The sequence below is a fragment of the Poecilia mexicana genome, unplaced genomic scaffold, assembly GCF_051168715.1.
Source record: "Poecilia mexicana isolate PSO_F unplaced genomic scaffold, ASM5116871v1 scaffold_13, whole genome shotgun sequence".
In the NCBI taxonomy this organism is placed as follows: domain Eukaryota; kingdom Metazoa; phylum Chordata; class Actinopteri; order Cyprinodontiformes; family Poeciliidae; genus Poecilia; species Poecilia mexicana.
In genome coordinates this window covers 11,500,221-11,524,146 of record NW_028263382.1, presented here as the reverse complement: position 1 = coordinate 11,524,146, position 23,926 = coordinate 11,500,221, and the positions used below count along the sequence as shown (strand labels likewise).

Below are 23,926 nucleotides of genomic sequence, written 5' to 3'. Positions count from 1 at the left end.
TATCTTGGTCAGAACTATGAGGCAATTTTATGACAATGTTATGAGTGAAATGGGAAGTGAGACAAACAAGTTTGCTTTGTGGAAAAATACAAACTAAACCTTTTACTAGCAAAAAAGTCATCTACGTACCCATGGTAGAAGCTCGGAAGTACAGAAAATAAATGGAACCGTGAAATGACAATCTTCTTTGAGCTTGTTTGAGAATTTTGAGTTTACTGTCATGCTGGGGGGATTTATGGCACGTACTCTTCTGTGAATACTCAACCCTGCAAGTCCAGTAGTCCGTAGAGGGACTTTTGAGTTGGAGCCTGTGGGTCAGGGAAAAACGGATCAGAACTTGAAGAGTCGAAGGCAAGCAGTGTATCTTGGACTTGTGAGTTGAAGCTGCCATCGTTGCAAATGGGTTGGCCAACAAAATATTAATCCTATAGAATGGGATGTCTTTCACGTTCATGTGCATGCAAAGGCAGATTGATATTTTTGGCCACAAAGTCTAGCTGAACTGATTATTTTTTGAGATGTTCTGAAAAACTAACAAACCTCCAAATTTCTGCATTCAAAAGTCAGCAATTTGTGTAAATATCATGTTTCCTTTAGAGGGAAATTATATATAGAGAGAACAAGAATTCCTGCTGGCAATAGATTTGCAATTTACGGAGATGAAATTATAGAATAAGAGAGGGAGGAGAGTATCAGCTGGAGTGTGTTTGGGGGGTGGGTGGCTTAGGGTAATGAAGAGTCACTCCCCTTCTTTCCCTCCTCCTGTTTTCCAACTCCTCTGTGCAAATAGTCATTCTGCTGGGAATTCACATCAGAGGATCTTAAACTTAGATAACAATTTACTTCACTGGCAGAAAGCAAAGAAAAAACCCCACCTGGTTTTACATAACAAGGTAAGTCATTATGTTCGCTGGTTATTGTTGTTTGGCTTTTTGAAACGCTGTTTGTGTTCCAAAAAACACTCCACAGGTGATGCATGTTGAGTTTGTGTTGAGTATGCAGGTTAAGGTTTTCAGATGCAAGTTGGTATTTTTTGTTCATGCAGATTCATCCAGCTGCTTTATCACTATTTTATATTTTTGTTGAATTCGGTTTCCACTTTTTACTTTTTTTTTTTTTTAAATATATTTTCTATGTTGTGACCATATTTTGAGGTCTTAAAAAAATAAATCTCAGCCAGTTTCAAACACTCCTTAAGCGCTCTGGGTGTAAATGGATGTCGTTGTGACACCACAGCTGTTTCTGTTTGGTTATTCTCACAGACCAAACAGAGGCGCTCACAGCCGAATCGTTGTGTTTTTACAGACGGCGAGCTAAAATTGCGACTGACAAAAGTGTCGCTGGTTAGAGAGGTGTGCTGCGCGTTCCACCCCCTTCTTCACACATACATGGCAATTTGACTCTATGCCTGGTGTGGTTGCCAGTCGAGAGGCGTATCCACCGTGTATCAGTTACAACCTCCCATTCCTCATCTGTGCTTTTACACGAGGACCCAATGTGTAAAAAAAGGTGATTCAGGCCCGCCTTAACGTGCGACGTAGGAAAGGGACCTTCGTTTTCCACCATTTTATACCTGTCAAACTCCAGTGTAAAGCAAAAAAAAATATTACCTACATTTAATTGTGCTCTATTCCCGACAGGAAAACAAACAATGCAGCCTGTCTTTGTCGTTGCAATGACAAAGCGGTTGCTGGTGCTGGCACTGGTGGTTCTGTGATGCTGGGAAAGACAAATGATGAATTGCAAATGTGAGAGGTGGTCAAAGTCAGAAAGAATCCCCAGAGCACATCCTGGAGGGGGGTAGCTGCAGACTTCATGATGTCCGAGTTCATTTAAAATCAGAGCATTGTGCTTAAAAGGCGCTGCGACTCCTGCGGTGGGGAGAAGGGCGAGAAATGGTCATCTGCTGTCATAGTTATGGTAATGTATGTGCCGTTCAAGGCTCAGCAGGACAGGAGGTCAGATTCTGACGGCCTGGGTTGTAAATCTTAACAGTGCTTCTGAATCAAGTAGAGCAACCTTAATAATGAAACAAATCTTCTCTTTAAAAAGAAAGAAAAAAAAAAAAACGCTTTGTACCCAAAAATAATATGCAGAAAATGTAATTAGCTTTTATTCTCGTTCAACAAAATTGTCTCCAGAAAAGGCAAACGTGTGGAGGAGCTTGCTTGCACAGTCTTAAGCTTGGAAAGCCTCTGTACAGTTGAACAAAGGCTATATTGTAGATTTACAAGCCACAAGCATTTGTCAGGATCATGTGGTCTCTCAGAACTAAGCTTGTAACGCTTTGACCATATGAAGCAGAATGCAGGATCACGGCCACGATGCAGACATCTCTCTCCACACAATGTAAAAGCCAATGTTATTTCACATGCGCGCATATTTGTTAACATTTAAACACTTATTTTTAGCTTTTAGTTCCTTTATGCTTGCATTAACCTTCATAATGTGCTACGTAACACACAGGGAAGCAGTGACGTCGAGTTTAACCTGGATGTACTAGGGTCCAGCACATGCAGTTTAGTAAAGAGGACTGTTATAGGAACTGTAAACAGAGTTGCTGGGAGGAAATTGACTAATTTTCTACCTTGCCTTGTGCAGTCATGTGTGCCGAGATCTTGTTTGTTTCTGCTCTGTGGAACAAGTGCATCACAGCAGAAAGCTGGGAGCTTCAGGCAAGTTATTGTTTGGGTGTGCTGTAGACAACTTCATGGGTTTAGAAATATAGTTTAAAGATGTTGAACATTGAACATGCAGCCTTGATGGCGAGCTGGAGACGTTATGCAGGAATTAAAAGATAGCACAATTATTTTTGCACATTTTTTTTATTTTGGAAAGTTATTTTTGTGTTCAATATATTTATTTATATTTTCACTTTAATTTACAAAGTTCTTCCAAGGAATAGGAAAGACAAAATATACAAACCACAAACAATAAGACAAAAAATGCAAGACAAAAATGAAAAAGGTTTAGTTTGAATCTACTTTAAAAGCAGACTCGGCTCATGAAAGTTATTTTTGTAATTACTATGAGGTAGGGAACAAACAGACGCATTTTTCCCCCACTGCAGCATCTAACAGGAATAGACTTATTGTGTCTCTAGTTTCTATTTGCAAAACAACCTGGAACATGAATTCCCTGCTCATTAATATTGGAATCATAAATGTGAACATTCATCTTGACGTTGACCCAGTTGTGATTTTGAGTGGAGTGGGTACTTATAGTGGTGTATAAAAGGAAACACAGTCAGACTGAAGCCATGAATGGTTTTCCTCCATTTACTGACCTGGAATCTGATGTTTGGCTTTTTGGAAATGCCCAAGGGAAGTGCATGAATGAATCTTTTGGAAAATATTGTTCCATTGTTTTGATTACACTTTAAGTTTGGACCCTTTGGAAATATTTTGGCATACAAATTTAGGAGATCTTTAGAGATCAAATTATGTTAGCGCAGCTAGCATTGCTAACAATGTAGTCTGTGTACGAGTATTTTAACGAATGTCCATCCTTACCTTGACTTTGAGATTTAGGAAAAGCTGCCAACATCTCCAAATCTAGCATGTTCCATGACAAAGGTTGAAAACTCAAACTGATAAAACAGCGTAGCTCTTTTCATCCTTCTTGTTATCTATTAGTTTCACTCGCTGTCTTTCGCATCCTGAATTAACCCTACGTTGATGTGACGTAGCTTCTTACTTCTTCAATTATTTCTAAACATCTGAGTCTGAAAAGGGCTCTCAGCGCCTAATGATGAAATATATAAATATTTATTTTACGGAAATCCTGATAAACTCCAGGTAGAAGAAATTCTGAATCTTGCTCTCTCTTTTGAGAACACTGTTATATTTTGAAGTTACGTATTAGTCCTGAGAGATCAGTTTACATCGCAAATCTCACATTTTATGCATCTGGCTCCACTCTCATTAATATTTCCACCCAACGTTTTTCAGACGAAGCCAGTCAGAGTCATTTATGACATAGGGCATTGTTTCACAATATTAATGTCAAAAGGAAAATGGGCCCTTTTTCTTTCCTACATCGTCACCGGTTTCATTCCTCTGATTGGATGTAACTGTGTAACCGTTGTGAGACTGCAGATGTAAATGATTTTTTTTTTCTGATTTGCATATGGATATTTGTTTACTGAAAGACAAGATAGTGGACTGTTTATCAAAACTCCCTCTGGCTCCTTCATGATTCAAAAATGCAAATTTCGTCCCCGGCAAAATAATAAACATGAGAAGGTGCTAATATTGGAACCTAATGCTGGTCTGAGGTCTAGTGGTTTATGACTGCTTTCAACTTGCAGCTGTTGAGGTGCTTTGAAAAGCTGTCAATGAGAAACTGTGAGTCTGTGTGTTGGAGTTGGCATTTGAGTAGCAGCTCAGTGGAGAAGAAAGCCTGGAACTGGCAACTCCAATCCTGAAGTGAAATGTTAAATATCAAGACCAGACCATATTAGCGTTTCTTCACTCCATTTTTGAGGTATTTATGAATTCCTGCATTTTTTTTTCTTACATTAAGTTTCTATATGAATGATGTTACATATTCTAACGTAAAGTACAAAAATGATCCTTTGCATTGTTTTGACTGAAAATTGTGGAGCTGCAAAACAGAAGAGCTCTAGTTTTAAACTTCTAACTCATTTGCAGAATTACACTTCCTTAATCGGAAAAAAATCCGATTACTAGGCTTTTTTTTAGATTTACGAAACCAGAATGTGGAGTTGTCAAGTAAAAATGTCACATTTGCTCTTTTTAAGTACAAAGCAAAACAGCTGAGTGAGCCATTCTGCAATGTGGTGGTTTCATATTTTTGCCAGGGATAGTAGTGACCTCTGCATGCAGGGATACCCTAGAGGAAACACTGGTAGGGACCAAGATGTCATTAGGCTTTTTTAACAACAGCTGCAGCTCAGCGTCGGACTCCATGTCACTTTAAAGAACACGGGACCTTTTTTTACACTGCTCTTAAAACCTGCTAACAACCACACTGTCATCTTGCTTTTGAGACCAATGTGAAGGTGTAAAGCGGTTACTTTTTTCCTTCATGAAATGACTTTGTAGTAGTATTGGTTCCAGGCTCTGATGGGCTCGGATGGAAGAACAACACGCGGCGCTTTACACAAACATGTGTACACCGACTTTAACAACTCACACTGTGTTCCTGAAGGTGAAAACAAACTAATTGACAAACAGCAATCGCATAAATTGTCTTGCTGTTCAGTTCCTTCAGCCCAGCGTGTTTGTTTGAAGCAGAACTTTTCTGTTTGGTCTAAAACAGGGGTCTGCAGCCCTTTTTAAGAGGGCACTATGTTTCTATTTATAGGCTGCAAAATAAAGAAAAATATCCAAGTTTTCCAAAAAGAAGACAGAAACAATTGCTTTTTTGAGACGTTATTGGTGGAAAATGACGTTTTAAAAAAAAAAATCACAGTTTCCAACCTAATGACAAGAAAACATGTTCCGATGATGCCATTTGGTTTGGCCTTTTTAAAGGAAAACATTTAAGCAGGTAATGAATATACTTTTCCTTAAGCCTACAGTTCTGTATTTAAAACGTTTTGTATTACTCTAATTCAATATTCTAATCTTAAATGTAATGTTTTGTTGGTTGCAAGCAGAAAATCATCATCATTAATAGAACGAAACGCTTGGAAACATCAGTCTGTAATGAATTAATATAGAATGCATTTCACTAGGAGTTATTAACCTAAATGATATCTCAGAACATTTTGATACTAAGACATAGTCAAATATACCCTGCAAGTGCAATGTGTCATGCTTTCAAGTTGTTAAAATGTAACAATGTGTCCAATAAGACACACAGGTCGTCTTTGTCTCCACTGAAGGATTGATTATCCAGTGAAAACTATCGTGTCTGCATTTTTATAAACTACAATATGTATAATAGCATTATTGTAATTGTAAATCCTAAAACCTGCAATTCATTTTAAACCAACACGTGTGGTTTGCTCGATTAATGTACATTTATATGTACAGTATTATCATAATAATATGACATGGGCTTTTAATTTTCAGTTAATGACACCACAGATTTTACCATTGTTAAATCAGGGGGAGAAACGGTGTTAACAGGTTCTGACGGAGGCATTGGAGTAACACACATTATACAACACAGCCAGACATTCACTGACACTCCAGATGGCCACTTGTCAGCTTAGTACACAACACCCCACTGAGCTCAGACCCCACTGGCCCCAACACTGAGCATGCAGCCATCAATAGCCACGAGGATAGCAACTTGTTCTGCCATTATTTTGGACCTTGATAAATAGAAATTACTTGGAGGATTCTAACTGGCCTATAACAGGAGACGTTTGGTCCAGTCCATCTTCAGACAGTGAGAAAAAAAGGTGTGCCTTTTATTAAGTGTATGTAAACTTCTGGTTTTAACTGTATAGTTCTGTACTGTAAGTATTACCAGAACTAAAAAAAATAGAGAAGAAATATAGAAAAAACGAGATTTCAGTTTAAAAAAAAGACAATATAAAATAAAAGGAAGGTAGGAAAATTATTGTCGGAATAGTACCGTTGCACAGTACTAAGGATTACAGCTATATGCAGATAAACAACGACTGATTGAAGAAAAGCAGTCATAGTGTTGCTATTTGGGTCTTATTCCTGCACACATACGGATGCGAGTTAACTGGAAAATATGATCCGTCTTCAGTGCAGCCCTAATTTGCCGAACCCCTCCCCTGTTCTGTATACCTACCTGTGTTATTATCTTAAGAGCCTGCTGTGTTTAGATTACAGGGTTTTATGTTTCAGCTCGTCACTAGTGAGCCCAGCGCATTCTTTTCAACAGCATAGTTGGTGTCTCTCATCCCTGCAAACATCTTTTTTTTTGTTGCCTTTTTATATTACCCTTTATTTTTTTATAGGCTTTGTGGCTAAACTATTTAGACCGCATATTTAAAGTTGATGACTTGAAGAATCTTTGTTCACTTTTAGTTGTTGGTAAATCCGTTTTTGCCTCTGGGGGGATTTTCAGAAGATAAAAGTAAGTTGGCTTTGGGTCCCCGAGTGTCTAAGGAACAAAGTTAAATGGGGGTTTTGACAGTTTCCTCTTCCTGTTCCAGCAAGCCTAGGAATTTCTCAGTCGTAAGATGTGCCTTTAAGTGTTGTTTTGCAACAAAAGGACCTTAAATGTACCCTTCACATAGCTTAGACCTGACATAATGACACCCCCTTCCCTCAGGCCATTGTTTAGAAAAATCTTTATTTATAAGGACATTATACAAATCGTGGTGTTACCAGGGAATACATAAAGATAACAATTCCAAATGGAAAACCACATCTATCATGGAAAAGCAGTGTATTTGAATTATGAGGTTAATTAGCAGCGGGGCACATCTTGCTAGATGCATCGATTTACTTAATTATCATTAAGTTTGACCGGATGTTGTTGCAGTTTGCTGGTCTTTAGCGTCCAGTTTTACAAAATGCATTTGAAAAGCACTTCAGCATTGATCCTGGAGAATCACTATGGATTATAAGGCCAGTCCAAGATAATTCAGACACACCCGTTCTGCAGAGAGAATGATTTCTGTGGATACAGCATTTAAGAGAGTTGGCAATACTCCAAAGTGTAGATGTCCCAGAAAGCTCCCGCTGAAGCGCAGCATCCTGAGAAACTGCAAACAGAAAACCTTAAGGTTGCAGCTCAGACTCCAAACAGCTTTAATTTACATATGGACAGTAAGTACGACATGAAAAACATCTAACAAATGCAAAATAAGATTTTAACCTGAAGCACAAAAATTTACATAACTAACAGCCATTTACACACTCACACCTGGACACAATTTAGAGGGACCAATTAACCCAACAGTGATGTTTGGTAACTGTGGTAGGAAGTCAGAGTACCCTGAGAGAACGCCTGCATGCACAGGGAGAACATAGAAAATGTTCATGGTTAAATAAAGGTACAGATAAATGTATATTTTTTTGCCTACCTAAAGGCAGCATATTGCTTTCCATGTATTCACACCTTCCCAAATAGGTGGTAGCTTTGTTGAATCTCTACTTTCCTAGAAGCGGTTTTGTTGCTGTTATGTAGACACATTAAAAAAAGTCTTGTGGTTGTGTTCCTATTTTTGGATTGTTACAGAAGCAAATTATGAGTCAAGCTATTCTCCGCACCCACACATCCCGCTGAAATGAGAGGCGAATCGCTGTTTACCTCATGTTTAGGAAACTTAAAAGTCCCAGGGCACCAATGAAGCTTTAAGCAAAATCCATAAATGTTCATGTGTACTTTGTTTTTCCAAGACAGGGGTAGCAGTTTGTGATGCGACTAAAGGTTGTTTTCTATGGAGAGCATGGTTATGTTGATGAGCCTCTATGAGGATTTATGACACGTAGCTGAACTGACCCGGATCGGTGTCCAACAGTCCCAGTGGCATGATGCTTTCCCTGCACATGCATCAATGTGGAATGATTGACATTCTCACTAGTGGCTACATTTCTTCTGTGCTGTCAAGAAGAGAAACGGCTCTATTCCTGTTTAGTTTGATTGGCCCTGGCACTGTGGAAACCTTTTTTTAATTTGGAGTGTTTTTTTTTAATACTGTTGCAACTACACAATTTACACACACAAGTACTGAAGGGGATTGGAAAGTCGGGTTAGAAAAAGTTGGAACAATACTCTACTTGTTTCCTATTGCAGGTTAGTAAGACAGAGAGATATTGTTACCCCAGATTTCTGTTTTTCTGTTACTTAACTGTTCATGTGCCTTAAAATGGTTACCTTAATTTGTGGATCCAGGCTTAAAAAGCAAAAGCACACATATGTTGCAACTCATATTGGGTTACAGAGGCAGGCAGGTTCAGTCATGCACAGTTGTTACGGGTTTTGTTGCCAAAAAAAAAAGCCTTTATAGAGAACTGTACTATCTTTTTTATAGGAGGATATCTGGGACAGTGATCAGTGACTGTTCTGTTGACATTTGAATAAGTTCTGTTTTCTCATAAATACACTCACTAGTAAGCTACAGTGGACAACAGACTGTACTGTGCCACAAGAAAAACATCTGTGTGCAGTTTGCTGTCCAACTTGTTAGCAAGTGATTAACTCCCGATGCAGCATTAATAGATGGACGATTTGTATAATATCATAAAGTATAATATAATATAATATAACAACATTATATTATGTAATATAATATTATATTATACTATTCCACAGTTTTATAGATCCTCTTTAAGTAGCAGAACCTTCATTAGCAGACACAGATTTAGACTTCAGGCCTAAAATACATTCTTTTTCTCTACACAAGATGACATCTGCAGAACCATTAATTTTTAACATTCAAACAAATAAAATATGAAGAAATTTTAGCAGGAAATGGTACGGCCCTGATGTAGCGCAGAGGGTAATGTTGCAGGCACTTATACTTTGTGTTTGTTCCCGTTTGTTTGTTTTCCTGTGAATTATATAAAAAGAGGTGGATTACATTAATAATCTAAAACATTATCCATTGCAGTGCAAGTCAGTGGTGATCAGAGAACATAATTAAGAGAGAAATGGGCACAACAAGGTAGAAAAACAAGGTCAGCAAGAGTTTATGTAACACGCCCATCACTGCAAGCTTGAGTGCATGCAGCAGCAGGAGGTTGGGATTTTTTTTTTTTCCCACTTACATGCATCAGCTACACACATGCATACTAAAACACTGCAACCCCTAAAGAGTCCTAAAGCTAGAAAAGGAAACATGAAGGGGGGATAAGAGCTACATCCCTGGGTAATCTTCACTCCCATCTGCTGATGGTCTCTGGGTTTAAAACGGAGGGAGTTGTCCTGCCTTGAGGACGGAGGATGGAGTCTGAATAAGTGGTCTGGTGAAAACCCTCCTCCTGCTTGCAGTCCCCCTATACAGCAGGGGGTAGCTTCTGAGAACAAATGGTAATTGAACAACACGTTGGTTCACTTCAGCTTTAAATAACTCATGTTCACTCAGCCTGTCACTGCAGTCTGTGGTGCATTTTAAAAGGGGCTGACTCAATCATCATATAGTCACGGTTTAATAGGAGGTTTTGGCTGGTTAATACAACCAAAACTTGTTCAGAAAGTAAAAGGTTGTTTTAGCTGAGTAAACCAGCTGAAGTTGCATTTGCTTTACGCTATTACACTGCTATTTCCGTCCTGTATTGAAATTAATGTCCCTTTGTTATCTCCTTTAGGAAGTGTAGCACGTTACATGCATACATCACTTCTTATATTTATATTTTCTTGTCTTCAGTGGCTCAAAGGTGTAATGCAGGATTTTTGCTGACATTTCCGTCAAAACATTATAAGTAAGGCAACTGCTTATCTGCAATAGAGAGTCTTTATTTAGTATAAATCCAGAGTAATTGGGCTTTTGGGGTGAAGCTAATGGCTAGTTTGAGAAGAACCAAAACTAAAACTACCCCTTGAAAACCCTCAAAATGGCACAATTTGTGCATTTTTTTTTAAATTTTATGAACCTTTAAACTATTGTGATGGTTGCACTGGGTTGTTATTTACAAAGGACCCAATGGTAATTTAGATGGAGGATGGAGGTTAGAGGTGATGTGCCACCAAAGATCCTTCTTTGTTAAAGGCACTAAGAATTACTCATGTTCAGCATTTCCTGTCTAAAAATATGGGAAGATAGATAAGTTTAAGAGTAAAAAATTCAATAAAATTAGTGTTTAATTAAATTAACATATTTTGTACTTGACTGGAAACAATTTACCTGGTCTGTTGTCAACGTGTGTTCCTTATAGGAAGGTCACTAGTGACAAACTGCCTCCTATCTTCTTTTCCCGAACTACAATTCTTTTAATTAGTTTTGTATACTTTGTAATTTCTTGTAATGTTGCCATTGATTCTTTACTGAAATAAAATAAAGAATGCTTTCTTGAAAAACAAACATGGATTTGTATTTTTTTAGGGTTTTGTGGACCTGACAGCTGCTGAGGTCTCAAGTTGTCTGAAGTTTCGGTGACAAGATGCCAGAAAAATCATTAAAGTTCTGCAGGTATGCCAAAAATGCTGAACAGTTTCCATGTCTATTGGTTTGATTTGTAAATGGAGCACAAAATAAATGTATCTGTTTTCCATTTAGACTCTAAACCATGGGGAACACTGAGAGCCAAAACGGGGAACATGCCCTCTACAGTACTGGACGTGGCTACTTGTCACGGAAGCACATGTCTCGGTCTCTCCGCATTTCCAACAAACAGTCCAGGCGTTCTCGGCATGCTTCGTCGGGGAAAATGGAGCACAGAAACTCTGAGACGAGCACTCGGTCAAGTAGCACCCCCAGCATCCCACAATCCTTAGCTGACAATGGGTTGGAACCCTTCAATGAAACAAACAACTTCCCTGACTTTGGAAGCCCCATTTGGGTGGATCGTGTGGCAATGAGTTTGCGCCCTATATCCTTTCATAATGATCTGGCCAATCCCTCAGTGCATATGAATACAATGCACATAACCCTACCTGGTCCCACTGCGGAAGAGACGCAGGATGAGGAAGTGTACACAAATGAGGTTAAATATATTCAGCAGACCTTAGAGTGCTCCAAAGAGACAATCAGCTTCAAAAAGAGATCGAAATCTGCAGACACCTGGCGAGATGACAGCCTAGAATTTTCCCTGTCTGATGTCAGTCAAGATAATTTAACCAGCACTGAGGAGATCATCGACATGGCTAATGAGAGAGACTTTCCTGACTGTGAAGGCCACATGCAGTTCAGCCCAACAGACTCCGCCGACAGAGCAAACTCGCTGGATGAACTGTACAGTGACACCAGCCCTGCCTCCAGAACCCACGGCCGCTATGCCAAGTGGCATGACACCAACAGGTCCGTGGGAGAGGGAGAGGATGGTAAGAGGCTGTCACCGTCAGAGGAGGATGGGACTTCATACGGCGCGTACACTCTTCCCTGCCGACGTTCTCACTGCCTGTCTGAAGGCCTGAGCAACCTCCAAGCCACAATGTGCAAGAGTATGCAGGGCCGGAGGGCGCAGACCATACAGGTGAGATCTTTGCTTTATCTGTGAGTTCACCTTTCACATCTCTAATAATATTTGGCGTATCATTTCTGAAATGCAACATGGATTCATGAAAAATGAAACAGCAACAGCTGTTCATAACAGGATAAGCTTAGGTAAACACACCAAGGTGTTGTCACATAAAGGTATTTACACAAAATGTAACATGACCTTTACATTTCCTAGAATGGAAAAGACACATTTGTTCCTTTAGCATATTTAATATTACAGTTGTAATTGACTACTCAAGCAAAAATATAAAATAAACCACATCTGTCTATATTCTTTATTCTTTTGGACTATAAAGGTCCAAAAAAACATCTTAATGATCCCAAAAGAGTCAACAGTTAAACTTTCCCATAGGCACATCTCCTGTGATGGTGGCAATTTTCAGAAAAACAACAATGTAGTGACTGTCAAAAGTGGCGGTGGTAGTGTAATGGTCTGGGGCTACTTTGCTTCCTCAGAGTCCATTGGACCTGCCGTAATTTTAGGGTTTGTCATCTAGTAGCTCAATGATCCGATCCACTAAGCCCACCTCTGAATGAATAAACAATATCCCAATTAACGTTTTTAGAGTGCCATAGTCAAATTCCATATTGAAATATTGTGCATGAACCTTCAGCCCATGAAGAATAGTTGGACCAAATTCCTCCACAGTGATGTAAAAGAATACCAGTCTCAAATACTTGATGACAGTTGTAGCTGCTAAAGGATGTTACTATGTACAGGAGATGGTTACTGGGATCAAGTTAATAAGGATACATTTTTAGCCTAATCAATTAAATAATTTTAAAATTGCATTTTGTACTTACTCTGGTTATCTTTGGTATCAAAATTTAGTTTTATATAAAATAAGTGTGAAAAATTAAGATAGCTAAGATCTCTAAGAAAGAGATTTCTTTTGCATTAATTTGCTAATTAATGCAAAAGAAAAACTGTAAATGACCACTGTCATTTACAGGACAACACATGGCATTATTTTACTTTTGATGATTATTAATAATCCTCGTTGTCTCTGAGAATTTCTTGTATTGAACCCAACCCATAAAGTTTCTGCATTTCACCTCTGATGAAACCATGTTTTTTTTTGTTTTTTTTCCTGGGAAAGGAGACTGGAGAGAAGAGAGGGAGTGAGTGCAGATTTAGTCACTGTGTTAGAAATGCCCAGGGCCTTTGTTATGATAATGAGGGGAGGCCTGTGCAAGAGTGTAACAGTAAAACGTGTGTGGTGGCCCCTGTCATGACAGGGCACCGTCAACCTTGTTGAATGGAGCTCCAGCGCGCATGATTAGATCATGTGACCAGATGGAGATACCAGGCTCTGTGTATCCCCTTTTATCTCCCAGGAGCCTTTGGCCCTGTGAGGAGGAGAGTGCAGACCTTGTGGTGCCACAGGGAGGGCAGGCCGTATTCATGCAGAAGAATCCTTCCTGTTCATTAATTTTAATCAGAATCTCAGCATTAGACATTCTAGATCCATCTTTAGCTTATAGTAGTCTAGGATTTTTTAAAACTTGCTTGCTGTTCAGGAATAGCTCTATCATGTATCTGGAGATATCACTGAGTTGTCATTCATGATTTCTCATCGTTTCCTGGCTGTGCTCCTGGTGATGAAGAAAAGGCGGTTGCCATGCCGTCTCATCTGCCTTGTTTCATCTTCCAGGATGTCACGGCCGGAGACGGCAGTGAATATGAAGACAGCGGGATCGACGGGGTGATGGTGGAGGCAGTGCACCAACCTCGACGCTACAAGACGATGTCGGCGTCCTTCTCCGTCTGTTCCATGCACGGGCGGAACGTGTTTGTTGGCAGCGACAGCGGCAGCAGCAGTGGCGGCGGTGGCGCCAGCGAGGGCGTGCAGGGTGTGTACGAGAACTTCCGTCAAGAACTACAAATGAGTTCTTGCCAGACGGAGAGCTTGGAGGAAGCGGGCTCCGCACTTAGCGATGAGCAAAGCACCATGAGCTCCGCCTACCAGTCCGATCTGTTGCTAAGCGTCGTCCAGGGGATGGTCCGTAAAGCTGGAAAACTTGCTGTAAAGAACTTCCTTGTGCACAAAAAGAACAAGAAAGTTGAATCTGCCACAAGACGCAAGTGGAAGACTTACTGGGTTTCCCTAAAAGGTAAGTTCCAACATTGGCATCACACATTACTAAATAACTCTAAAATTATAACCAAGACCACATGGTTTACCTTTTTATTCTCAATGTCAGACATTGAATCAGTACACATTTTTCCTGTCTTAGATTTGAATTTCTAAAATTATTTCTGTTTATTTGTCTATTTGTTTGAATAGCTTAAAGCTGCCTGAATTGGGTCAAATGTTCTGGGTATCTTTCAATGAGTTCTCACACCAGTTTCATAGAATTTTAGTAATGGTGAGGTTTCGTAGGCCACCTTGTTTACACTCACACAACTTTTCAGCTATAATCACAAATTGTTTGCACTTGTCACCCCTGAGACTTGCCAGCTTTCTCTTTATTCTTCCCAATGTACAAAAGGTTGCTATGGCCAAACTCTTCAAGTAGTTTTGAGCAGAACACAAGATGTGACTCCAAATATAACGATCTTGGTCCCTGAGTGTCTTTGCAAACTGTACTTTTGGAGTGAAAATGGCATCTTAGTTGCTGAATGGCCCTTCAGCCAGCATCTTTATGAATCCTTTAGCCTTTGTTCTGCGATTGAAATGCACATTTTTGACATCCATTTCCTTGACACAGAACCCGTCTTCCTAACTGAACAGTGTGATGGTTGGACATTGTCCTTTTTAATTGTGCTTAATTGTTTGAAGAGGTAAAAGTAGCACATCCAGGCATGTAGAAATTGTAGCCAAGCTTTTTATATAGTGTATGTAAACTTCTGGTTTAAACTGTATATTAACAATGACATGTTTGACTTAAAACCTTTGCATACCTTGGTACAGGCAAGGTGCATCATGGAAATAGCAATTCATATAATCTTGTGTTTTTACCGTTGTGTTGCTTGACAGTATTTTAAAATAAAAATCATGGCCTTGTCCAAGTCAGCACTGCTGCACTTCTTAATCTCGGCCACTGGAGAGCAGAAGTAAATTGCTGAAGCGATTTAGGCTTTCATGGAAAATGAAGACTGAAACCAGCAAGTATGTTTCTTAAAAAATATGTTTTGGTTTCCAGGATGCACTCTCTTCTTTTATGAAACCGATGGCCGGTCTGGGATTGACAACAACAGTATTCCCAAGCACGCCATATGGGTGGAGAACAGTATCGTCCAGGCTGTGCCAGAGCACCCCAAAAAGGACTTTGTGTTCTGCCTCAGCAATTCCTTGGGGGATGCATACCTTTTCCAGGTAAAAAAAATAAATAAATATAAATGTTTCAGTGTCACCAGGTGGCCATTGAAAAATGAAGGTTCAACATATTTAAATAATTCTTGTTTCCATTAAAATCAAAGTCTGAGCTTTACTGTAGAAGATTTTAAAAGGAATGTCTATCAAAGCAATAAATAAGTATTCAACACAAATTTCCAATTGTTTTACTATAATTTTGTTTGAGAGACCAAAGTTTTGAAAAGTAATCCATTCTTTTGAATTCAGCCACCACCCAGGAACATGCTTCAATCTAAATTGTCCTCCTACTGTACGTAGGTTCATTATCCAGCTGATAGATGAACGTCCTCCCCATTCTCAAGTATTTTGCAGCCTTGATAAAGTTTTTTTTTTTTTTTTTTTTTTTCCCCCAGGTTTGTCTGTATTTAGCTCCATCCATATTTTCATCACATCTGTGTCTTGGCTGCTTCTATGATTAATGCTCTTCTTACGCAGAATTTCAGTTTAATTAAGACAACTGACATCGTATAGGTTTGCAGTTGTGCCATTCTCTTCAGAGTCATTGACTCTGAAAGGATCTGTGATCTGTTCCTGATCCGTCTGCTGTGATTCATGATGCCGTTGGTTAACTATTGCTGTCTAACAAACATCTGAGGATGGTAACAGAAATGATATATTTGGACAAAGAGTAAATGCACACACTTTCAAGAGGCAAACTGATTGTTTTATAAATTTTTTAAACGTATAGTTTCACTTACAGTTTACACATTTGCTCGACTGATGCGCTAAAGTTTGATTTGTCATAAAATCCAACTTCATGGTTGTAATGTGACTAAAAATAAATAAAAGGAACACAAATGATTTTGCAAGAAATTGCATGTCGATGCGTTTAACCTCCAAACGTCTTTTCTGCCTCCATGAAGACTTGCAGCCAGACAGAGCTAGAAAACTGGATCACAGCCATCCACTCGGCATGCGCCACCGCCGTCGCTCGCCAGCATCACAGAGAGGACACCGTTAGGCTGCTGCGTGCTGAGATCAAGAAGCTGGAGCAGAAGATCGACATGGATGAAAAGATGAAAAAGATGGGAGAGATGCAACTGTCTGCTGTCACTGACACCAAGAAGAGGAAGACAATCCTGGATCAAGTAGGTTTCATAACCCTCGCTGATACGCCCCTCACTCTGCCGGCGTGCTGGGTGTTTATCCCATCGGCTGATGTGTTGAACTTTCTGCTCTCCGATCCTTCATTATATCGAGGTCAAGCTTGAACAATCGGTTTACTTTGAGATTTTTAGCTGTTAATTACGTGACAGTTTCTGCTTGAAATATTATTTGTTCACTTTGATGATGGCAAAAAAAGATGGAAGTATTATTTAAAGCAGTGTTTCTCAACCCTGGTCCTCAGCGCCCCCCTGCTCTGCATGTTTTAGATGTGCCTCTATTCCAGAACAGCTGATTCAAATGATTGCATGACCATCAAGTACTGCAGAAGCCTGTTAATCACCCAGAGATACAATTCAGGTGTGTGGCTGAAGGGAAATGCCTAAAACATGCAGGGCCATGCAGGTGAGGACCAGGGTTGAGAAACACTGATTTAAAGTATGGAACAATGAAATTTACCCCCTTTTTTGTTATTTTCTATGTGAAACAAGTGTTTCCAAAAGAGCTAACTTTATATTTTCCATGCTATCATTTTGGCTTTAGCTGAGTTAAACTCAGTATTAGAGTTGCAATAAAACCAAAATAACAGCCTCATTATTAAAAATGCAAAATATGCTTTGACTCACTTATATTGCTTTCGAAATATCTAAAAGTAGAAAAGGTTTATTTTATTGATGTTAATGTATGTTGACTAAAAACAGCGCTAAAATTTCTAGGTTATAATTAGGTTTATATAATGCTCCACCTCATTAATGAAACTCTTCTGAGTAAACAGTGTTTTACATCTTCAATGGGTTCATCAGTGATAATAAAATTACGACAAATAAATGGTAGTTCTCAAAATATTTATAAGTATCTTGATTGTGACTGTTAAAGTTTCCAAGTAACAACATACTGGGGGACATTTCTAATTGCTAATGCATTTAAGTTAAAGTAAGAGAAGAGGAAGAGAGTGCATTATCAATTTGAATGTTTTTGGTTTCACAATCAGTGCTGGAGAGATTTATCATGACAAAAAAAGAGTGGGGCAGAGAAGAAGAGTTGCACGCAGAGACGAGCTAAAACATTTTCCAGCGTTATTGTCTGAACACCTGGTGGTGCTGCACACATACTTTTTCTGAACTTGGCATGCTGTTGGCACTGCTGAACAGAGCCCCATTCTCCAATAATTGAGAAGCTCACATTGTGTCTAATAGGATTGCTTACAGAGAGGGGACATCAAATGGCCTTTGTTCGGTCGGTTAGGAACTGCCTGGTTGGAGCTGCTCTGCTTGGCAGCGTCAGGTTGGGAAGTTTGCAGAGCTGAATGGCTACAGGACTGGGTTCTTTAAAAAAACTGGAACTCTTCCTGCTTCTATCTGCCAGTGGAATGTGCAGCATTGTTGCTCCATCTCTGGGTTACTTGGCAGTAAAACAGAACTTTCTCCAATGGCAATGGCGATGTCAGAGACCTTTTCCAAACACCAGCTCAGAACCGTGACTGGGAGCAGACGGCCCAGTGAATAATCACAATCTCCCGCTCTACTGGCCCAGTAAACATTTAACTGTTTGGCCCAGAAAGTGCAGATAGCTTTGAGTAAACTAATGTTGACAAATAATTAAATATATGGGTTGTTGTGTCTCTTTCGACCCTCAGATCTTCTTGTGGGAGCAGAACCTGGAGCAGTTCCACATGGATCTGTTTCGCTTTCGGTGCTACCTGGCCAGCTTGCAAGGAGGAGAGCTGCCCAACCCTAAACGCCTCCTGGCCTTTGCCTCCCGCCCCACCAAGCTGACCATGGGCAGACTGGGAATATTCTCAGTCTCTTCCTTTCATGCACTGGTAGTTACCCTCTTTATATTTCATTCTAACTTTAGTTAACCATAATATATGATCTTACTGCATGTGTACATGCATTTAAACCAAACTGTAATTTAAAAAGAAAAACTGTAAATGACTGTTTGGATAAACTGAAACACAGCAAATGTCATCTATTCAAACTTTGGTTTACCAGTTTGCGTTATTGGCCAGTTGGAAGGATGTTTTGCGTTTTCATGGGTAAACCTGATCAAAGTACATCATGATACTTCATGGTACAAAATGTTGGTTAATCACAACCAATATTTTCATTGTAATATTCAACAGTAATATTGTTGAAAATTCCATTTTCCAGTTTGGAGGATGTTTTTTTGAGAAAGCATTGGCACGGTTTCCTTCATAGTATATTTTGGCAGCACAGAGTTAACTTGATGACTCACCTGGCACAAAAAAAATTGCCTCAAATAACATTTCTTTATGCCAAGATGGCTATTTAGGTGCTTGAGTTTACCAGGGGTCACCATTTGATGGGCTTTAGTTGTGTGCCAGCCTCCTACGGCTACAGCGGGGTCATGCACTCCAAATACAAAGCGAACTGTTGCAGAAAGAAACGTCAATTTGATTTTTAGACTTCGCTCAGGTGCTATTTTTCTTCTGCAACCACCAACGCAGCGTTCTAGGGCAGGTGGGTGTTCAGGCTGTTTGGTAGCAGTTTGTGATTTGAAGAGTTGGCTTGCTGTTTTATTTGTCTCATTTGCCTATCCCTACATTCACAAGCATGCAAGCATGTGTACGAGGATGAGTCTATTTAAAAGCTTTAGATGTGTGTGTACTGCAATTAGATGCTTGTGAGTTAAATGTCTTCTGATAAATCTTCAAAATATGTGTTAGTGTCTTGTCGCGAAGATTTCGTAGAACATGATTTTTATTTATTTTTTTTTTTTAATTCGTGTTTTTGCAGGTGGCAGCTCGCACAGAGACTGGAGTGAGACGCAGAACGCAAGCCATGTCTCATTCCTGCAGCAAGCGCAAAAGCAGGTTTTCCTCCCTCTGGGGTGTAGACACAACCTCCAAGAAGAAAACAAAAGCCCACCCTACGGTTAGCCAGGTCTGTGTGGTCCTACATTCTTGAATAGATATGTTCAAATCTCAAGGTACCGGCACGGCAGAGTTATCCGCACAGATCTTTTTTTCCCTTTGCCCTTTTGTTTAAAAACAGCCCTTCACTATTCTGCCTGAGGTAACACTACACCTCTTTCTTTTTGGCCTTGCAGGTGTTTGCTGATGGTGAAGAGCCAGAGAAAAAACCAGCAGATCGCATATTTGTTGATTCTGTGAAAGAAAACACAGTAAGCTTTCGCTCTCTGTTAACACGAATTAGTCTGTAAAGAATAGTTCAGACATCCTTTACTTCATTCTATGCAAACTTTTCAGCAGGCTAAAAGTTGTTTTAAATAAATAATTCCTTCACATTGGTGAAGAAGTACTTGTTTCACTGGCAGATTATTTGTAACATTCTAATTTTTATAATCAGTGCTTCCTGGTTGGTACCACTAATTTTCTAGTTTTTTTTCAACCACTGATATTAGGCTTAAGTTATATGCTATTTTTTCAAGATTTAAGTTTTGCTCATAATCACCTAAATTCACATGAAGGAATCAATGAAAGAATCAGTTTCATTCATCCAGTTTTCAGACCGAGTTACTGAAATAAACTTGATTTTTGATGTTATTCTACTTCACGAATGCCTCCCGCATATTATGAATAACTACCGAAATTAAATCGGTGAACTCTTGAGTAAGAATAATTATTTAGGAGAAGAGTGGAAGCGAGGTTCTACCGAGATGATGAAATTAAAGGACGGCAGTTAATTAAAGGGCTGTATTTTACCAGCCTTCTAATATCCGTGTTGTCAGAAAACAGAAGACGGAACTGTGAAAAACCTTGCTCGACCAAACACCGACAGCGACATGTGGGCTCCTGAAAACCTCACTCCCTCCTGGGTTTGTCTGCCAAACGACCAGCCTGTTTTAACCACCATCCAGCCAGGAGAGTCTGCACTGTGTGTTCTGGAGTCTATATGCAAGGTATCAGAACTATGCCTTAAATATCACTTTGACCGTGTATCTTTTTATGCTAAGTCTGCTCTCTGCAAGGATCTGTATGCATGTGCTGTTATGAAAATATGAGGGGAAAACAATTACTTTGGTATTTAAACACAACTTGTTTTTGAATTTGCAGACCCATGAGCTTGACCCAACCAAACACTACTTGCGACTTAAGTTCTTTATGGAAAACCAAACGCAATTCTACATTCCCAAGCCAGAAGAGGACATCTATGACTTGGTATATTTAAATGCCTGATTGGAAATTATCTTTTTCTTTACATCCCAAAAGCCTTCATAAAGTCAAACTTAATTAAATTAACCTTAAAGTGCTTCAGCTATATGAGGACTCACAAGGCAAAATACTTCATTCATAAAAAAAGAGAATCATTGGGAGATCATGCTCCAAAACATGAATATGGAGACCTTTTCTTTTTTTTTTTTTTTTTTTTTTACAATAAACTGATACATTCTTGTATTTACATCATCCCTGTCAAGATATTGTTAGTGCTGCTTTGTGTGAGAAGGAAGAAAATGAATGCTCTATTTTTCTGCTGTCGATAACCCGCCCACCACTCTATGACTAAAGTTAGACAGAGCTTCAGGATTTATATAATAACTGCTTTTTGTTCTTCACAGCTGTACAAAGAAATCGAACTCTGCTCCAAAATAACTAAAGTCATCCAGTTTGACAGAGATGAATCCTGTATGATTGGTTATGGTGAGAGCAGTTTTTGTTTTATAATGAAAATGTCAGATTTTTCACTTTTGTTTTGATCAGAAAGAAATGATCATGTTTAACCCTGACACGAGTCGTGTTCCTGTTTTTAACCCTTCTGGTTTTCCCTTTTTGTCCGTCAGGTTTTTCTATCTCAGTGGTGGAAGAAGATGGAGTACAGCAGCTTTACATCACTGATGTGAAGGCCGGGGGGTTAGCCTTTGCCAAAGGTTTGTGTCTCATAGGATAGCTATCTTCTGCTGCAGTTAATTTGTTACAAAGATGGCAAAGAGCAGTAAAAAAAAATGCATTAGATGTTTCACTGCACTTATGAATTTTTATTTACATATTTTTGATTACCGTTTTCATATTCATGCAGTTTAGTGATGAACTTGTAACTTGGCCAATGTTACTGCATAAATGAGGATAAATGGGTTTTTACGCAATCTTGAAAAGTCGGGGAAAGATTTGATTTATTCAGTTCTGGTCGGTTTCTAGAGTCTATTTCTTACTCAAATGTCAAAGAATAAAAACCAGAAAAGTTATTTATGAATGATTTATGATCCATTCATGTCCTTTATCTTGGATTTGGCACATCGCTCTTTGGCAGTTCTTTTGCCTCTAGGGTGTCAGATTGCTCATGTGGATTTTTATCTGGGCCTGGTTTAAGTGACAAAAAGAGAGTTTTTATTGACCTGTTTTATGTTGTCATATGTTCAGTTTTTCCAAACTGTCCATTTCATTTCTAAGACAGACGATTCCAACTAAAGCTAAAACTCAAGAAAAGTAAATGGTTTGCATATAAAATGTCAAGGAATGTAAAAGTTCAACAAACTCCTACTTTTATTGATTTTGTTAGACATTCCTGGAAATACTGGACATCCTATATTTCTATCTGTCACTGCAGACAGTTAAAGACGTTTAACTCTTGCATGAATAATTTAAAGGGGAATAACATGAAGTGAATCTTGTTCTTACGTTTTTAACAGGTCTGAATGCCGGCGATGAAATTCTCCAGCTGAATTGGAAAGACTCCCACAGTCTGAATTTCTCAGACATGAAGGCTGCATTCTCCCAAGTGTCTCTGGCTTTGACGGTCAACACTCTGCCCTCAGTGGACCGCCGTCAGCTGTGCTACCTTCCACCGCGGCGCTCTGATGCGGCAGAAGACCTCTACACTGACATCTTCTCCCAAAGTCAAGGTAAAAAGTACTTTTAAGTAAAGCCTCTTGAGCAAATGTAGCAGTGAAAATAGCTTCCCCTGCAATGTTAAAACACATTTGTACATATAAACGTACATATAAGTGAGATAAGAGAATAAAATTACGGAAAATAAAACTTTGTTAACCCCGTCATGCATGACCTCCATCAGAAATTAATTTAAATTATCTTTAGACATTAAAAAAGTTTTAAATTGTTTTTCTTTTTTTTTCCCCCTGACATTTAAAAGGTTTTCATTGCAGTTGCATTCATACTTTCTGTGCAACAAGCACATTAATGGTTCCATATGATTTAAAACTTGATATGATATGATATATGAAAACACTGGGGCTTATAGAGCTAAATTGACTTTTAATATAATTATTATTTCAACAAAAATACTGTAAATAATGTACGTGTAACTAAACCAAAGGGAAATGAGCCATAAACAAACACAACTATAAATAAACATGTTTTCAGGAAGAGTTGGTGGCTGTAATGGCTTCTCAAAGACAGACGGTGATGCATGATGTTCACCTACATGAACAGATGCTTAGTTGTCAAATGTACTAAATTTGTCCAAAGTTAATTCATGTTCCCAGTATTTCTAACAGCTTTTGAATAGCTGTTCACTTTCACGGGTGACGAGACATTTTAATTGCAAAATGTATGGAAATATTGGGAGGACACAGAATGTGTCCCGAAACAGTTCTAGATAAATTGGAGAAATGAAAGGTGGCACATTTTAGACTTTTAGCTTTAAACAACCATGGCTTTAGAAATATCATTCTTACATGGCAAAATAGTGAAATGCTTTAACAGGAAACAAAAAGAGCTTGTGTTTGTGTTTTGCTTCGATGCAGAGGAGATTCTGGACGATGGTGTGGGACTGCTGCTGGAGAGCTCCGGAGACAGCCTGGATGATGATTCGGAGATCTTTAGCGAATTTGACGAGTGCGGAAAGGTAAGACTGCAGCAAACATGTGACAGCACGTCTTATTTTGATGCTTCCTACTTGTCCTTCACAGCAACCCTTCTCAGCTTTCTGTTGTTATGGGAAAAAAAAAAAAAAAACCCTCTTATGAACATTTGCTGCAGCACAGTTTGAGTCACCACCTGTTACTGGCTCATTTCAGCACTTTACGAAAGCTCTGCAGTTTTTGTTCACATTCACTTATGGGTGCTGCTGTTAAGTGCAAGTTTGTATCGCGCCTCCTTTTGACTACTGCTGTAAAGGAATATAGCAGCCTCTGACAGCATAACATTAATAACAGCTCAATATTAAAAATGCCTCAACAAAAGTACATAAACTTAAAGCTTTTTAAATGAAACATGCTGGTGATATTTGTCTTTATTAAGCTTAAGTTCTAATGTCTTTATCATGCACAGTTACTAGCCATTAGGATGAATGAGGCTCATTCATCAAAGGACAAGTTGCAGAAGAGCATAACTGTCAAGATGAAGAAGTAACATTGTCATTAATTTGCTTTTGGCTGATGGTAACATTTTTTCCATGCTGATGGAGAAATATGGCTTAATTAAGACACCGATCTCTAATCTTCTCTTCGTAACCGACTTTAAAAG

At 39.0% G+C, this 23,926-nt stretch overlaps 1 protein-coding gene across 1 annotated transcript in view; it reads left to right on the top strand.

Moving 5' to 3' along the window:
- Positions 1-23,926, top strand: part of LOC106919890 (rho guanine nucleotide exchange factor TIAM1-like) — a 51,279-nt gene that overhangs the window by 11,419 nt on the left and 15,934 nt on the right. The window contains exons 2-15 of the mRNA XM_088011667.1: positions 10,943-11,029; positions 11,117-12,032; positions 13,714-14,173; positions 15,206-15,378; positions 16,281-16,505; positions 18,158-18,343; positions 19,281-19,427; positions 19,594-19,668; positions 20,236-20,406; positions 20,561-20,665; positions 21,064-21,145; positions 21,286-21,372; positions 22,132-22,344; positions 23,206-23,306. Of these exons, the coding sequence (XP_087867793.1) occupies positions 11,127-12,032; positions 13,714-14,173; positions 15,206-15,378; positions 16,281-16,505; positions 18,158-18,343; positions 19,281-19,427; positions 19,594-19,668; positions 20,236-20,406; positions 20,561-20,665; positions 21,064-21,145; positions 21,286-21,372; positions 22,132-22,344; positions 23,206-23,306 (2,931 nt within the window). The 5' untranslated portion in view covers positions 10,943-11,029; positions 11,117-11,126. The remainder of the gene's footprint in view (positions 1-10,942; positions 11,030-11,116; positions 12,033-13,713; positions 14,174-15,205; positions 15,379-16,280; positions 16,506-18,157; positions 18,344-19,280; positions 19,428-19,593; positions 19,669-20,235; positions 20,407-20,560; positions 20,666-21,063; positions 21,146-21,285; positions 21,373-22,131; positions 22,345-23,205; positions 23,307-23,926) is intronic.